Source organism: Nerophis lumbriciformis, linkage group LG10 (genome assembly GCF_033978685.3).
Source record: "Nerophis lumbriciformis linkage group LG10, RoL_Nlum_v2.1, whole genome shotgun sequence".
In the NCBI taxonomy this organism is placed as follows: Eukaryota; Metazoa; Chordata; class Actinopteri; order Syngnathiformes; family Syngnathidae; genus Nerophis; species Nerophis lumbriciformis.
In genome coordinates, this window is record NC_084557.2 from 51,797,481 (window position 1) to 51,815,334 (window position 17,854).

Here is a 17,854-nt window from a genome sequence, read left to right on the forward strand (position 1 = left end):
AGCCATAGAAAGCCACAGAAAACTTGCCGGTACTCACAAAGAAGGAGAGTAACATGTTGATTACCGTATTTTCCGCACTATAAGGCGCACCGGATTATTAGCCGCACCTTCAATGAATGGCATATTTCATAACTTTGTCCACCAATAAGCCGCCCCGGACTATAAGCCGCGCCTACGCTGCGCTAAAGGGAATGTCAAAAAAACAGTCAGATAGGTCAGTCAAACTTTAATAATATATTAAAAACCAGCGTTCTAACAACTCTGTTCACTCCCAAAATGTACGCAAATGTGCAATCACAAACATAGTAAAATTCAAAATAGTGCAGAGCAATAGCAACATAATGTTGCTCGAACGTTAATGTCACAACACACAAAATAAACATAGCGCTCACTTTCTGAAGTTATTCTTCATTCGTAAATCCTTCGTCTTCGGTGTCCGAAGTGAAAAGTTGGGCAAATTTACGATCCACTGGCAGATGTTGGCGTCGTCTGGCGCTGCCTCCTCGTCTTAGTGAAGGTGTGTTCGCCTTCTGTCATCCATTGTTCCCACGCAGTTAGCAGTCTAGCTTCGAATGCCCTGTTGACACCAATATCTAGCGGCTGGAGGTCTTTTGTCAATCCACCCGGAATGACGGCGAGTATTGAATTAAGCGCGTAAGCGTGTCTCTCAATGTGCTGTTATGAGCTAGCAAATATAACAACTACACTACCCAGCATGCAACGATAGTTACGAGCATGCGCGGTAGCCCTGAGAAGCGTTGTATGCTGGCAGTTAGAATGTGGTTATGAGCACGCTGTGAGTAAACGTTGAGAACTCAGTTAACACGCCTCGTCTGCATTATTTATAATTAGACAGACAACACACTTAATAGGAGCCATTTTGGGGTCTTTACATAAACACACAAATGGAAATGAAACGTCACATATCCCAGCATGCACCGCGCGCTTCTTCTACGGGGAAAAAAGATGGCGGCTGTTTACCGTAGTTGCGAGACCTAAACTTTATGAAAATGAATCTTAATATTTATCCATATATAAAGCGCACCGGGTTATAAGGCGCACTGTCAGCTTTTGAGAAAATTTGTGGTTTTTAGGTGCGCCTTATAGTGCGGAAAATACGGGTGGCAGATATATATTTGCACGGCCATTTTCAAGAAGGATATTTAAGAGAAACTACATCTTGTGAGACAAAGTCAATGATGAAATGGGGAAATGCTCGCCATTTCCACTCGAATCAACCGACTACGGCGTCGAATGGGTGCTACAAATTGTGAGTTCAAATATTTTATTTCTTTTTTTTTCAAGTTAATATGTTTTTTGAAAGAAAACATATTGATGTTACAATGGTCTAGGCCAGGGGTCGGCAACCCAAAATGTTGAAAGAGCCATATTGGACCAAAAATACAAAAAAAAAATCTGTCTGGAGCCGCAAAAAATTAAAAGCCATATTACATACAGATAGTGTGTCATGAGATATAAATTGAATTAAAAGGACTTAAAGGAAACTAAATCAGCTCAAATATAGCTACAAATGAGGCATAATTATGCAATATATACATATAGCTAGCCTAAATAGCATGTTAGCATCGATTAGCTTGCAGTCATGCAGTGACCAAATATGTCTGATTAGCACTCCACACAAGTCAAAAACATCAACAAAACTCACCTTTCATGCACAACCTTAAAAGTTTGGTGGACAAAATGAGACAGAAAAAGAAGTGGCATAAATCACGCCCTCGAAAGTCGGAGAAAGTTTTACATGTAAAGCAGGGGTGCTCACACTTTTTCTGCAGGCGAGCTACTTTTCAATTGATCAAGCCGTGGGGATCTACCTCATTCATATACAGGTAAAAGCCAGTAAATTAGAATATTTTGAAAAACTTGATTTATTTCAGTAATTGCATTCAAAAGGTGTAACTTGTACATTATATTTATTCATTGCACACAGACTGATGCATTCAAATGTTTATTTCATTTAATTTTGATGATTTGAAGTGGCAACAAATGAAAATCCAAAATTCCGTGTGTCACAAAATTAGAATATTACTTAAGGCTAATACAAAAAAGGGATTTTTAGAAATGTTGGCCAACTGAAAAGTATGAAAATGAAAAATATGAGCATGTACAATACTCAATACTTGGTTGGAGCTCCTTTTGCCTCAATTACTGCGTTAATGCGGCGTGGCATGGAGTCGATGAGTTTCTGGCACTGCTCAGGTGTTATGAGAGCCCAGGTTGCTCTGATAGTGGCCTTCAACTCTTCTGCGTTTTTGGGTCTGGCATTCTGCATCTTCCTTTTCACAATACCCCACAGATTTTCTATGGGGCTAAGGTCAGGGGAGTTGGCGGGCCAATTTAGAACAGAAATACCATGGTCCGTAAACCAGGCACGGGTAGATTTTGCGCTGTGTGCAGGCGCCAAGTCCTGTTGGAACTTGAAATCTCCATCTCCATAGAGCAGGTCAGCAGCAGGAAGCATGAAGTGCTCTAAAACTTGCTGGTAGACGGCTGCGTTGACCCTGGATCTCAGGAAACAGAGTGGACCGACACCAGCAGATGACATGGCACCCCAAACCATCACTGATGGTGGAAACTTTACACTAGACTTCAGGCAACGTGGATCCTGTGCCTCTCCTGTCTTCCTCCAGACTCTGGGACCTCGATTTCCAAAGGAAATGCAAAATTTGCTTTCGTCAGAAAACATGACTTTGGACCACTCAGCAGCAGTCCAGCTGGTGTCGGTCCACTCTGTTTCCTGAGATCCAGGGTCAACACAGCCGTCTACCAGCAAGTTTTAGAGCACTTCATGCTTCCTGCTGCTGACCTGCTCTATGGAGATGGAGATTTCAAGTTCCAACAGGACTTGGCGCCTGCACACAGCGCAAAATCTACCCGTGCCTGGTTTACGGACCATGGTATTTCTGTTCTAAATTGGCCCGCCAACTCCCCTGACCTTAGCCCCATAGAAAATCTGTGGGGTATTGTGAAAAGGAAGATGCAGAATGCCAGACCCAAAAACGCAGAAGAGTTGAAGGCCACTATCAGAGCAACCTGGGCTCTCATAACACCTGAGCAGTGCCAGAAACTCATCGACTCCATGCCACGCCGCATTAACGCAGTAATTGAGGCAAAAGGAGCTCCAACCAAGTATTGAGTATTGTACATGCTCATATTTTTCATTTTCATACTTTTCAGTTGGCCAACATTTCTAAAAATCCCTTTTTTGTATTAGCCTTGAGTAATATTCTAATTTTGTGACACACGGAATTTTGGATTTTCATTTGTTGCCACTTCAAATCATCAAAATTAAATGAAATAAACATTTGAATGCATCAGTCTGTGTGCAATGAATAAATATAATGTACAAGTTACACCTTTTGAATGCAATTACTGAAATAAATCAAGTTTTTCAAAATATTCTAATTTACTGGCTTTTACCTGTATATCATTTATATTTACTTATTTATGAAATATATGTTTTTGTTAACAAGTTAAAGGTGTTTAATGATAATGCAAGCATGTTTAACACATATAGTTAATATTGTTAATACATTGAAGGTGTTTAATGATAATACAAGTATGTTTAATACATGTAGTTAATATTGTTAACAAGTTAAAGGTGTTTAAAGATAATGCAAGCATGTTTAACACATATAGTTAATATTGTTAACAAGTTAAAGGTGGTTAAAAATAATACAAGCATGTTTAACACTTATAGTTAATATTGGTAATAAGTTAAAAGTGTTTAAAGATAATGCAAGCATGTTTAACACATATAGTTAATATTGTTAACAACTTAAAGGTGGTTAAAGATAATACAAGCATGTTTAACACATATAGTTAATATTGTTAACAAGTTAAAGGTGGTTAAAGATAATACAAGCATGTTTAACACATATAGTTAATATTGTTAACAAGTTAAAGATGGTTAAAGATAATACAAGCATGTTTAACACATATAGATTCCTTTCTTTCATGAAGACAAGAATATAAGTTGGTGTATTACCTGATTCTGATGACTTGCATTGATTGGAATCAGACAGTAGTGATGATAACGTCCGCATTTTCGAATGGAGGAGAAAAAAAGTCCTCCTTTCTGTCCAATACCACATGAAAGTGGTTGGTTTTTGGCATCTTATTTGTCCAGCTTCCGTACTCCTTTGTATACACTTTACAAGAAATACATTGTCGGCAAACTCCGTAGCTTGCTAGCTTGTGCACGCCAGCTTTCTGAGACTCTTATTTTGGTAGCGCAGGCAGGATGAAGCAGAGCTTTTATTGTGCAACTGTGCAGTCGGTCTTTGGAGTTTTGACGACAGGTACGGCGCCGGAGTCTGTTGAAATAAAGTGTTTCTCGCCTTCCAGTCGGTAATTTTAATGAGCTGGCAGCAGCCAGCGTCATCTCAGAAGACCCTCGGGTGCCGTGAATGTCAATCAAGTGACGAAAGTGACGTCATAGTGAAGATTTATGATCGCTCATTTTTAGGACTATTTTTTTAATGCCTGGCTGGTGATCGACTGACACACCCTCCGAGATCGACCGGTAGATCGCGATCGACATAATGAGCACCCCTGATGTAAACAAACTACGGTGAGTTCAAGGACCGCCAAAATTAGTAGGACAAAACAGCGCTCGCCAAATACTCGAATCAGTGAAGCATGTTTAATATAAACAGTGTGCTTTATAACAATTAGGGAGGTTTGTGTCATGTTTGTCCTCCTACAGAAACCATATTAAAACAAATAATAGATTTTTTTCCCCTCATCTTTTTCCATTTTTCATACATTTCTGAAAAAGCTCCAGCGAGCCACTAAGGCGGCGCTAAAAGAGCCGCGGGTTGCCGACCCCTGGTCTCGTCAAAGTCCACACCAATATCCAATATATCATCTCTGGCAATATTATTACAAATGTGATTTGATGATTACTTGGTGACTGATTGATTAGGTTTGCACCAAGAAAACTGATTAGATGACGTTTTTATCAGCGCTCATTGCTCTAAGACTGCACAGCTTAGCTTAAAATGTAAACAAAAAAATGAGTGGTCGAAAATACACTTTTGTGTTACAGTTCATTGACTAATCCATCCGTCCATTTTCTACCGCTTGTCCCTCTCAGGGTCACGGGTTCATTGACTAATATGCGCTGAAATGCGTTTAACTATAGTTCAAAATCAACCACTTTTGCAAATGCCTTCTCATTACCGTCGATCATAATATTTTATTAGAGCGTATCAAAACACGTATTGGTATGTCAGACTTAGCTTTGTCGTGGTTTAACTCTTATCTTACTGACAGGATGCAGTGCGTCTCCCATAACAATGTGACCTCGGACTATGTTAAGGTAACGTGCGGAGTTCCTCAGGGTTCGGTTCTTGGCCCTGCACTCTTTAGTATTTACAAGCTGCCGCTAGGCGACATCATACGCAAATACGGTGTTAGCTTTCATTGTTATGATGATGACACCCAACTCTACATGCCCCTAAAGCTGACCAACACGCCGGATTGTAGTCAGCTGGAGGCGTGTCTTAATGAAATTAAACAATGGATGTCCGCTAACTTCTTGCAACTCAACGCCAAGAAAACGGAAATGCTGATTATCGGTCCTGCTAAACACCGACATTTATTTAATAATACCACCTTAACATTTGACAACCAAACAATTACACAAGGCAAATCAGTAAAGAATCTGGGTATTATCTTCCACCCAACTCTCTCGTTTGAATCACACATTAAGAGTGTTACTAAAACGGCCTTCTTTCATCTCCGTAATATCGCTAAAATTCGTTCTATTTTATCCACTAGCGCCGCTGAGATCATTATTCATGCGTTCGTTACGTCTCGTCTCGACTACTGTAACGTATTACTTTCGGGTCTCCCTATGTCTAGCATTAAAAAATTACAGTTGGTACAAAATGCGGCTGCTAGACTTTTGACAAGAACAAGAAAGTTTGATCATATTACGCCTATACTGGCTCACCTGCACTGGCTTCCTGTGCACTTAAGATGTGACTTTAAGGTTTTACTACTTACGTATAAAATACTACACGGTCTAGCTCCGTCCTATCTTGTCGATTGCATTGTACCATATGTCCCGGCAAGAAATCTGCGTTCAAAGAACTCCGGCTTATTAGTGATTCCCAGAGCCCAAAAAAAGTCTGCGGGCTATAGAGCGTTTTCTATTGGGGCTCCAGTACTATGGAATGCCCTCCCGGTAACAATTAGAGATGCTACCTCAGTAGAAGCATTTAAGTCCCATCTTAAAACTCATTTGTATACTCTAGCCTTTAAATAGCCCCCCTGTTAGACCAGTTGATCTGCCGTTTCTTTTCTTTTCTCCTCTGCTCCCCTTTTCCTTGAGGGGGGGGGGGCATAGCTCCGGTGGCCATGGATGAAGTGCTGGCTGTCCAGAGTCGGGACCCGGGGTGGACCGCTCGCCTGTGCTTCGGCTGGGAACATCTCTGCGCTGCTGACCCGTCTCCGCTCGGGATGGTGTCCTGCTGGCCCCACTATGGACTGGACTCTTACTATTATGTTGGATCCACTATGGACTGGACTCTCACAATATTATGTCAGACCCACTCGACATCCATTGCTTTCGGTCTCCCCTAGAGGGGGGGGGTTACCCACATATGCGGTCCTCTCCAAGGTTTCTCATAGTCATTCACATCGACGTCCCACTGGGGTGAGTTTTTCCTTGCCCGTATGTGGGCTTTGTACCGAGGATGTCGTTGTGGCTTGTGCAGCCCTTTGAGACACTTGTGATTTAGGGCTATATAAATAAAGATTGATTGATTGATTGATTGTTTGTGGTGGCGTCACGGTGCTTTAAAGAGTGTTGAAGCTGACTTCAATGGAGGACCGCAGAGTGGGTTGTTCCACTGCAGCCAAACCAGACAATCATTGGATAAATGCTCGGCTTTGTCCCGCTCATGGAGGCCGAGTCACTGAGAAATGTGCTCGGCCTCGGCATGGCCTGGATGCTGAGCTTCCACATGATGATCCGTCTGAGGCTGAAGCCTTTTTGATTGGAAGCTAAATGAGCCAATCAGCGATCTTGAAACATAAACTACTGCCTGTTTCAACTTTCATTTTACAATCTAAACTTTAGGTGACTCTTTCTTTTTTAAATCTAGCATCTTTATATCTTTAAGGTGTTATTGTAGACTGTACTCGTGTTTAAAGAGTACCGTATTTTCCGCACCATAAGCCGCCCTGGGTTATAAGCCGCGCCTTCAATGAACGGCATATTTCAAAACTTTGTCCACCTATAAGCCGCCCCGTGTTATAAGCCGCATCTAACTGCGCTAAAGGGAATGTCAAAAAAACAGTCAGATAGGTCAGTCAAACTTTAATAATATAATAAAAACCAGCGTTCTAACAACTCTGTTCACTCCCAAAATGTACGGTAATGTGCAAATGTGCAATCACAAACATAGTAAAATTCAAAATAGTGCAGAGCAATAACATCAATAACTTAATGTTGCTCGAACGTTAATGTCACAACACACAAAATAAACATAACGCTCACTTTCTGAAGTTATTCTTCATTCATAAATCCCTCGAATTCTTCTCCTTCGGTGTTCGAAATAAAAAGTTGGGCGAATACGGGATCCAAAATGGCCGGCTCCGTCTCGTCGAAGTCATCGGAGTCAGTGTCGCTGTTGTTGTCCAGCAGTTCTGTGAATCCTGCCTTCCGGAAAGCTCGGACCACAGTTGTGACCGAAATATCCGCCCAGGCATTTACGATCCACTGGCAGATGTTGGCGTATGTCGTCCGGCGCTGTCTCCCTGTCTTAGTGAAGGTGTGTTCGCCTTCGGTCATCCATTGTTCCCACGCCGTTCGCAGTCGTGCTTTAAATGCCCTGTTGACACCAATATCGAGCGGTTGGAGTTCTTTGGTTAATCCACCCGGAATGACGGCGAGTGTTGTATTTGTGTGCTTCACTTGTTTTTTGACACCATCTGTGATGTGGGCGCGCATGGAGTCGTATATCAACATGGAACACACAAAGGAAATGAAACGTAATACCCGCGCGCTTCTTCTTCTTCTACGGGGGCGGGTGGTTGCTTACCGTAGAAGAAGAAGCGCTTCCTCTTCTACGGGGGCGGGTGCTTACCTTGGCAGTTGCTTACCATAGAAGAAGAAGCGCTTCCTCTTCTACGGGGAAAAAAGATGGCGGCTGTTTACCGTAGTTGCGAGACCGAAACTTTATGAAAATAAATATTTATATTAATCCATATATAAGGCGCACCGGGTTATAAGCCGCACTGTCAGCTTTTGTGAAAATTTGTGGTTTTTAGGTGCGGCTTATAGTGCGGAAAATACGGTAGCTGAAAATCTGCTTCCTAACTAGAAAGACCACTGATTGTTGTCACATGTGTGGCAGTCAACAGTCAACCTCCACAACATTCATGCTTCCAACACGTCTTCTGTGGGAACATTCTATATGTTTTTCAGTGGCAAAAGCAGCTTTAGCAAACTCACCACACGGCGGATGAATTCATCATGAATTGACTCTTCCACAAAAAGACGGCCAGCAGCAATGCAGTTTTCTCCTTTGTTGAAATACACAGAGCTCATGCCCTGGCAGGGGACAACAAAAGCAATCAGGAGGGAAATGATAGCTTCATATTCTCACTACTATTTCATTCAAACAGTAATAAAAAGACATTTATTTCTGTTATCATAATTTGAGAAAAAAACAAATGGAGAGTACATTCATTGTCTAAATCACTGGTGTCAAACTCAAGGGCCGGGGGGCCATTTGTAACCCACCACATCATTTTGTGGCCTGCAAAAGCCTGAAATTATTCTTACAAAATGTATTTAACTTTCATTGTGACAGAAAAAAATACTATGTACTGCATGCAATTTCAAATCTTTTAAACTGTATCTAATATTGCAACATTATCAAACATTTCATACATTCTGAAATAAATACTTAAATATCAGCTTGACTCATAATTGTTAGGCAAGTCATCAATCAAATTGTGCACTGTAAAAATGTAAAGAACTGGAAGTTCAGTCAACAAAATGTTACAGTTAAAAAAACCAAAACCAAAAAAGAGTGGAATAATTTTCCCACTTACAGTAATAAATTGTAAAAACAACCGTAGATTTTACAGTAAAAACAGTAGTACTGTTTTTACATTTACAGTGAGGCAAAAAAGTATTTAGTCTATACAATACAGTCTCCAGACCTTAATGGCTGTATATGCCATTGAACTAAACTCTCCACCTCTCTTGTCTCCTCATATATATACAGCCATTACCTGTATTAATGGCTGTATATATATATATATATATATATATATATACAGTGGGCCAAAATAGAACTTTTTGGTATAAACTCAACTCGTCGTGTTTGGAGGAAGAAGAATACTGAGTTGCATCCCAAGAACACCATAACTACTGTGAAGCATGGGGGTGGAAACATCATGCTTTGGGGCTGTTTTTCTGCTAAGGGGACAGGCCGACTGATCCGTGTTAAGGAAAGAAGGAATGGGGCCATGTATCGTGAGATTTTGAGCCAAAACCTCCTTCCATCAGTGAGAGCTTTGAAGATGAAACGTGGCTGGGTCTTCCAGCATGACAATGATCCCAAACACACCGCCCGGGCAATGAAGGAGTGGCTCCGTAAGAAGCATTTGAAAGTCCTGGAGTGGCCTAGCCAGTCTCCAGACCTCAACCCCATAGAAAATCTGTGGAGGGAGTTGAAAGTCCGTGTTGCTCGGCGACAGCCCCAAAACATCACTGCTCTCGAGAAGATCTGCATGGAGGAATGGGCCAAAATACCAGCTACTGTGTGTGCAAACCTGGTAAAGACCTATAGTAATCGTTTGACCTCTGTTATTGCCAACAAAGGTTATATTACAAAGTATTGAGTTGAATTTTTGTTATTGACCAAATACTTATTTTCCACCATAAGTTACAAATAAATTCTTTAAAAATCCTACAATGTGAATTCCTGGATTTTTTTTTTCACATTCTGTCTCTCACAGTTGAAGTGTACCTATGATGAAAATTACAGACCTCTGTCATCATTTTAAGTGGGAGAACTTGCACAATTGGTGGCTGACTAAATACTTTATATGCTATCAGTTTTTTTTTTACTGTAAATCTACAGATTTTTTTTTACAGTGTTCGTAAAAATATATAGATAAATGAATAAATAATTGTGTAAAATGTCAAAAGGCAATTTATATTTAGATATACAACTCGCTGTCACAAGTGGCCCTCTGGAGCAGCCCTAACAAGTTTGACTCCTAGTTTCAACCATTGTGAAGTTGGCCCCTCTTATAGTTAGAAATATTCAAATAACATTACCATTTGTTTGTGCTACATTTGTCCCGTTACGTATCTAAGTTATTCCTAAATAAAGTTGATTTGATTTGATTTGATAAATGCATTTTCTGACTAGTGACGTCATCCAACCCAACCGCCATGTAAAAATCTGTCCTATTCTTTTTGCTACTTATGTTCTGCAAAAATCTTTTTGTCTATCATAGTTTTTATGTTATTATCGTTTTATTATTTATAACAAGGCCCCCACCTTTTCAAAACTTCCCCCATTTGTTTGTGCTACATTAGTGCTGCAAAAGGTATTGTCTATTATAGTTTTTTTTATGTTGATAATGTTTTATAGTATTTGTTGTTAACGGTTTGTTATTCATAACCACCTTGTCAAAACCTTTCCATATGTATCCTATTTGTTTGTGCTACATTTGTGCTGCAAAACTGTTTGTCTAACTTTTGTAGTTGTCATGGAAACGTTTCAATATTCAGCCCCGCACCATTTCAATATCACCCCAAACCTGTCCCATTTGTTTTTGCTATGTTCTGCAATTCATTGTTTGTCTGTTATAGCTTTTATGCCTAACTATTATAGTTTTTATGTTATTAACTTTTTAGTATGTGGTTATAGTGTATACTGTATATATTTTCTCATTCTGTTTTGCACACTCCTGGAGTCAATATGTGCATAGTCATCTACAAACCCCGTTTCCATATGAGTTGGGAAATGGTGTTAGATGTAAATATAAACAGAATACAATGATTTGCAAATCCTTTTCAAGCCATATTCAGTTGAATATGCTACAAAGACAACATATTTGATGTTCAAACTCATAAACCTTTTTTTTTTTGCAAATAATAATTAACTTAGAATTTCATGGCTGCAACACGTGACAAAGTAGTTGGGAAAGGGCATGTTCACCACTGTGTTACATGGCCTTTCCTTTTAACAGCACTCAGTAAACGTTTGGGAACTGAGGAGACACATTTTTGAAGCTTCTCAGGTGGAATTCTTTCCCATTCTTGCTTGATGTACAGCTTAAGTTGTTCAACAGTCCGGGGGTCTCCCTACTGATATTTTAGGCTTCACATTTTCAATGGGAGACAGGTCTGGACTACAGGCAGGCCAGTCTAGTACCCGCACTCTTTTACTATGAAGCCACGTTGATGTAACACGTGGCTTGGCATTGTCTTGCTGAAATAAGCAGGGGCGTCCATGGTAACGTTGCTTGGATGGCAACATATGTTGCTCCAAAAGCTGTATGTACCTTTCAGCATTAATGGTGCCTTCACAGATGTGTAAGTTACCCATGTCTTGGCCACTAATACACCCCCATACCATCACACATGCTGCCTTTTACACTTTGCTCCTATAACAATCCGGATGGTTCTTTTTCTCTTTGGTCCGGAGGACACGACGTCCATAGTTTCCAAAAACAATTTGAAATGTGGACTTGTCAGACCACAGAACACTTTTCCACTTTGTATCAGTCCATCTTAGATGAGCTCAGGCCCAGCGAAGCTGGGTGTTGTTGATAAACAGTTTTTGCCTTGCATAGGAGAGTTTTAACTTGTTTCCGTCCACATCGCCCAGCCCTACTCTATACTATTGTGTCTGGTTAGTCTACCTAATCTAAGCAAAGGATTGGTCAATCACATGATTCAGCTCTCATACCGATGATTGTTCATTTACCAGTTGAGTGAGCAAAAAGGGGCCTCTCTTACCATGCGAACAGCCTTGTCCATGTCACAATCACTGAAGATGATGAGAGGTGACTTCCCTCCCAGTTCCAGAGACACTTTCTTTAAGTTACTGAGTGCACAGCTTTAAGGGAATGTCAAATAGATGAAGATCATTTGGCAGTCAAATGATTTAACGGGCGAATAACTGAAACAAGTCATACCTTTTCATGATTTGTTTGCCAATGGGTGTTGAACCAGTGAAGCCCAGCTTGCGCACATCTGGGTGATCAGCCATGCGCTGCCCCACCATTCCTCCTGGAGAGGAAAGCATCTTTCATTTACTAAGCTTTACAAAGCGCTTGCTAAGAAGATATGGCAGCAATAATGCTTCTTTCTGGTGTACCTGAGCCTGGTGCAATGTTGATCACTCCTTTTGGAATACCAGCTTTAACTGACAACTCAGCAAATTTTAATGCTGTTAGTGGAGTTACCTGGATATATGAGAGACATGGTATACATTGACATGAAATACAGGTAAAAGCCAGTAAATTAGAATATTTTGAAAAACTTGATTTATTTCAGTAATTGCATTCAAAAGGTGTAACTTGTACATTATATTTATTCATTGCACACAGACTGATGCATTCAAATGTTTATTTCATTTAATTTTGATGATTTGAAGTGGCAACAAATGAAAATCCAAAATTCCGTGTGTCACAAAATTAGAATATTACTTAAGGCTAATACAAAAAAGGGATTTTTAGAAATGTTGGCCAACTGAAAAGTATGAAAATGAAAAATATGAGCATGTACAATACTCAATACTTGGTTGGAGCTCCTTTTGCCTCAATTACTGCGTTAATGCGGCGTGGCATGGAGTCGATGAGTTTCTGGCACTGCTCAGGTGTTATGAGAGCCCAGGTTGCTCTGATAGTGGCCTTCAACTCTTCTGCGTTTTTGGGTCTGGCATTCTGCATCTTCCTTTTCACAATACCCCACAGATTTTCTATGGGGCTAAGGTCAGGGGAGTTGGCGGGCCAATTTAGAACAGAAATACCATGGTCCGTAAACCAGGCACGGGTAGATTTTGCGCTGTGTGCAGGCGCCAAGTCCTGTTGGAACTTGAAATCTCCATCTCCATAGAGCAGGTCAGCAGCAGGAAGCATGAAGTGCTCTAAAACTTGCTGGTAGACGGCTGCGTTGACCCTGGATCTCAGGAAACAGAGTGGACCGACACCAGCAGATGACATGGCACCCCAAACCATCACTGATGGTGGAAACTTTACACTAGACTTCAGGCAACGTGGATCCTGTGCCTCTCCTGTCTTCCTCCAGACTCTGGGACCTCGATTTCCAAAGGAAATGCAAAATTTGCATGGTTGGGTGATGGTTTGGGGTGCCATGTCATCTGCTGGTGTCGGTCCACTCTGTTTCCTGAGATCCAGGGTCAACGCAGCCGTCTACCAGCAAGTTTTAGAGCACTTCATGCTTCCTGCTGCTGACCTGCTCTATGGAGATGGAGATTTCAAGTTCCAACAGGACTTGGCGCCTGCACACAGCGCAAAATCTACCCGTGCCTGGTTTACGGACCATGGTATTTCTGTTTTAAATTGGCCCGCCAACTCCCCTGACCTTAGCCCCATAGAAAATCTGTGGGGTATTGTGAAAAGGAAGATGCAGAATGCCAGACCCAAAAACGCAGAAGAGTTGAAGGCCACTGGGCTCTCATAACACCTGAGCAGTGCCAGAAACTCATCGACTCCATGCCACGCCGCATTAACGCAGTAATTGAGGCAAAAGGAGCTCCAACCAAGTATTGAGTATTGTACATGCTCATATTTTTCATTTTCATACTTTTCAGTTGGCCAACATTTCTAAAAGTCCCTTTTTTGTATTAGCCTTAAGTAATATTCTAATTTTGTGACACACGGAATTTTGGATTTTCATTTGTTGCCACTTCAAATCATCAAAATTAAATGAAATAAACATTTGAATGCATCAGTCTGTGTGCAATGAATAAATATAATGTACAAGTTACACCTTTTGAATGCAATTACTGAAATAAATCAAGTTTTTCAAAATATTCTAATTTACTGGCTTTTACCTGTACACTTGAGGCAATAGAAAGAAGACAGGATATAATGTCAGTAAAAGCTGCTTACCTGCGCAGGTTTCAGAACGAGCGTGTTTCCGGCTGCAAGGCAGGCAGCACTTTTCCAAGCTAACATCATGAGGGGGTAGTTCCAAGGGATGATGATGGCACACACGCTGGCACACAAACATACAATCACTGAATAACAATACAAGATACAAATATCAACATTCAATGTAATGTCAATTGTCAAATATTTCTAATACTCCATAAATCTTACCCTATTGGTTCTTTTTTAGTAAAGGTGAGATTGTGGTTTGGTCTGGCTTGGTTAATGGGGATTGTCTTGCCCTGCAAATATATGAGAGATATCGTGTGCCTGACTCCAATCAAATGACACAAAAACATAGTTGAAGAGGCCTTGGAAGGAACACGGACATAATGGCAGTAAATCCTGAATGTGGAGTTATGATAAAATAAATGGGTTGTACTTGTATAGCGCTTTTCTACCTTCAAGGTACTCAAAGCGCTTTGACACTACTTCCACATTTACCCATTCACACACACATTCACACACTGATGGAGGGAGCTGCCATGCAAGGCGCTAACCAGCACCCATCAGGAGCAAGGGTGAAGTGTCTTGCTCAGGACACAACGGACATGACGAGGTTGGTACTAGGTGGGGATTGAACCAGGGACCCTCGGGTCGCGCACGGCCATTCTTCCACTGCGCCACGCTGTCCCCCAACACTAGTACTCATATTCTGTACAAAAAATTGCCCTCGCCATCAAAGAAATCCTTCCCGACTTGCAACGCAGGTGCAGGCTTCTTCATTTCCCAAATCTGCGCAATCTGTTCCTCAGACAACACCTCTCCATCCCAATTCTCTTCCTCCTCCTCCGCTGGATGTGAACTGTTGTCCCCGGCTGTCGTCTTCTCTGTGGCGTCTTTGTTGCTCGCGGAATTAAAGCGAGATGGAGCTGTAACAGGTGCAGAAGCTACAGCCAGGGATTTATTGTCTGAGTTTGTGTTGCCACCTATTAAAGTATGGGCAGCCACAGGAACCAAACTATTTTCTTGACTTCCTGAGGGGAGGAGTGCATCTGCTGTGCGGCCTCTGTGCAGCTTCAGTCTGCTCTGCCCCAGACCCTGAAGGCAACACCTGAGGATTGAGCCGAGTCATAGCTTTAGCGTCCTGCTTGAGTTTTCTGGCTGGGTCCGGGATAAATTTGCTCTTGAGCACTCTGACAATCTCATCAGGGCCGACAGAGAAGCCTTCAGCCAGATGCTTGACTGACCACTCATCTGGCTGCTCCTGTTTTAGAAATGTTATCTGTTCAATTGCCTGCCAGCTTAACTTCCTTTCTGGAGCTCCTGGTGGCCTCATCTTCCTCTTGATGATGTTATACTTGGTAGCGTTTCGATTCTTCTCTCTCTCTTTCAGCAAAGCTTCCAGCTTGTCCTCCACGTCCTCATCATACAGTCTCTGTCATCTTCTTGGTGGAAGTGTGTGTGTCCACCGCTCTGCTCTGTCCATGTTTTTCTGCCACCTCTGCTGCTAAATCGGACAAACATTAAGGGAACCCGACTGAAGGCGACGCTACTGTTCGAATCCCGAGCGAAGCGAGCATGGATAACACTGGGAGACGTCCAGCCATTATTATATGAATAAATAGTATCCGGCAGATTCACAAACGATGCGCTCTTAAATGTTAGGGTAGGAGTTACCTGCGCTGCTTATTTTACGGTACATTGCTGCTAATCATATTCAGGTTCACGCATGAGGAAACTAGACCCGGTGACCAGTCAGTTTGTTAATGTTATCACTAATACTTGACACATGACTATGGAAAGAAGCAGTATACCTTGAAAAACACACACAATACATGACCGGGCTAGATTGTAGGCAATGACACAATGGACAATACTTTACACTTCACAAAATGTTTACCAGTCAAACTGTTCCACAAGTAAAAATGGATAATTCACCTAATTTAAGGATGCATACACAGCCTAGCTTGCGATACACACCCAAGTAGAAACTACAACAAAGCCACCCCACAACTAGACTGCTTTGATTCCACAGACTGTAATGAACCTATTTGAGCCACAAAGTGAGGACTTTGAGGTAATCACACACTGATTCACAGACAGGTGAAACTCAAAAAACTGGAATATCGTGCAATTGTTAGTTTATTCCAGCAATTAATTTCACAAGGTGAAGCTAATATAGGACTTAGGCTCGTAACATGCAACGCAAGATATTTCAAGCCTTATTTTGATATCATTTTAAAGCTAATGGTTTAAAACAGGCGTGGCCACACTTTTTCTGCAGGCGAGCTACTTTTCAATTGACCAAGTCGAGAGGATCTACCTCATTCATATACGGATCATTTATATTTATTTATTTATCAATGAAAGAGACGTTTTTGTTAACAAGTTAAAAGTGTTTAATGATAATAAAAGCTTGTTTGACACATAGATTCCTTTCTTTCATGAAGACAAGAATATAAGTTGGTGTATTACCTGATTCTGATGACTTGCATTGATTGGAATCAGACAGTAGTGATGATAACGTCCACATTTTCAAATGGAGGAGAAAAAAAGTCCTCCTTTCTGTCCAATACCACATGAAAGTGGTTGGTTTTTGTCATCTTATTTGTCCAGCTTCCGTACTCTTTTTTTTTTTTTACAATAAATACATTGGCGGCAAACTCCGCAGCTTGCTAGCTTGTGCACGCCAGCTTTTTGAGACTCTTATTTTGTTAGCGCAGGCAGGATGAAGCAGTGCTTTTATTGTGAAGATAGGAACTGTGAAGTCGGTCTTTAGAGTCTTGACGGCAGGTACGGCATTGAAAGTCTGTTGAAATAAAAAAAGTGTTCCTCGCCTTCCTGTCGGTCATTTTTTCTTAATCATCAAATCAAATCAAATCAACTTTATTTATAGAGCACATTTAAAATTTACCACAGGGGTAGCCAAAGTGCTGTACAATGAGCAGGTTAAAAGATAAAACGAGTACCGAGCAAACACAACACAACACAAACAGAACACGATAAAAAATAAATAATTAAAATAGAATTAATAAAAACATAAAAACATAAAAACAGGATCACAGCAGGTGTATTATGGGGCGCCATTGCAGGATGGATATCACTCAGTGTTAAAAGCCATGGAATAAAAGTATGTTTTTAAGAGAGATTTAAAAACAGGAAGAGAGGAGGCTTGTCTAACACTCAGAGGTAGGTCTTTCCAGAGCTTGGGAGCAGCAACGGCGAAAGCTCTGTCACCTCTAAGCTTCAGCCTTGTGTCAGGGACCGTCAACAGCAGCTGATTGGCTGATCTTAAGGATCGGGTGGGGCAGTAAGGCTGAAGGAGGTCGGAGAGATAGGTTGGCGCGAGGTTGTTTAGACATTTAAAAACAAATAAAAGGAGTTTAAAGTATTCGGTAACGCACAGGGAGCCAGTGAAGGGACGCTAAAATAGGGGTGATGTGCTCACGTCTGCGGGTCTGTGTTAGCAGACGAGCAGCAGAGTTCTGCACGAGCTGCAGGCGGGCGAGGGAGGCCTGGCTAATGCCTACATACAGGGCATTACAATAATCAAGACGAGTCGAGATAAAAGCGTGGATTAATTTCTCAAGATCATGTCTTGATAGAAGCGGTTTCACTTTCGCTATTTGGCGTGATTGATAAAAGCTTTTTTGAACGACGCTGCTGATTTGTTTTTCGAATTTAAAATCTGAGTCAAACTTTACCCCCAGGTTTGTGACAGAGTCGCTGAGAT

The 17,854-nt window shown here is 41.3% G+C and overlaps 2 protein-coding genes across 3 annotated transcripts in view; both read right to left on the reverse strand.

Moving 5' to 3' along the window:
• The window catches only part of LOC133612220 (mitochondrial 10-formyltetrahydrofolate dehydrogenase-like), a 144,199-nt gene that overhangs the window by 17,464 nt on the left and 108,881 nt on the right, over positions 1 to 17,854 (reverse strand). For both annotated transcript variants that reach the window (XM_072913998.1, XM_072913999.1), the window contains exons 14-19: positions 14,350 to 14,420; positions 14,140 to 14,245; positions 12,381 to 12,468; positions 12,199 to 12,292; positions 12,020 to 12,119; positions 8,486 to 8,584 (exon numbers count right to left, since the gene is read on the reverse strand). In XM_072913998.1, the coding sequence (XP_072770099.1) occupies positions 8,486 to 8,584; positions 12,020 to 12,119; positions 12,199 to 12,292; positions 12,381 to 12,468; positions 14,140 to 14,245; positions 14,350 to 14,420 (558 nt within the window). The remainder of the gene's footprint in view (positions 1 to 8,485; positions 8,585 to 12,019; positions 12,120 to 12,198; positions 12,293 to 12,380; positions 12,469 to 14,139; positions 14,246 to 14,349; positions 14,421 to 17,854) is intronic.
• LOC140679061 (neugrin-like) lies at positions 14,478 to 15,728 on the reverse strand. The gene is given in 3 exon segments (XM_072914016.1): positions 14,478 to 15,165; positions 15,167 to 15,556; positions 15,675 to 15,728. Coding segments are annotated over 3 exon segments (783 nt in total). The 3' UTR covers positions 14,478 to 14,826.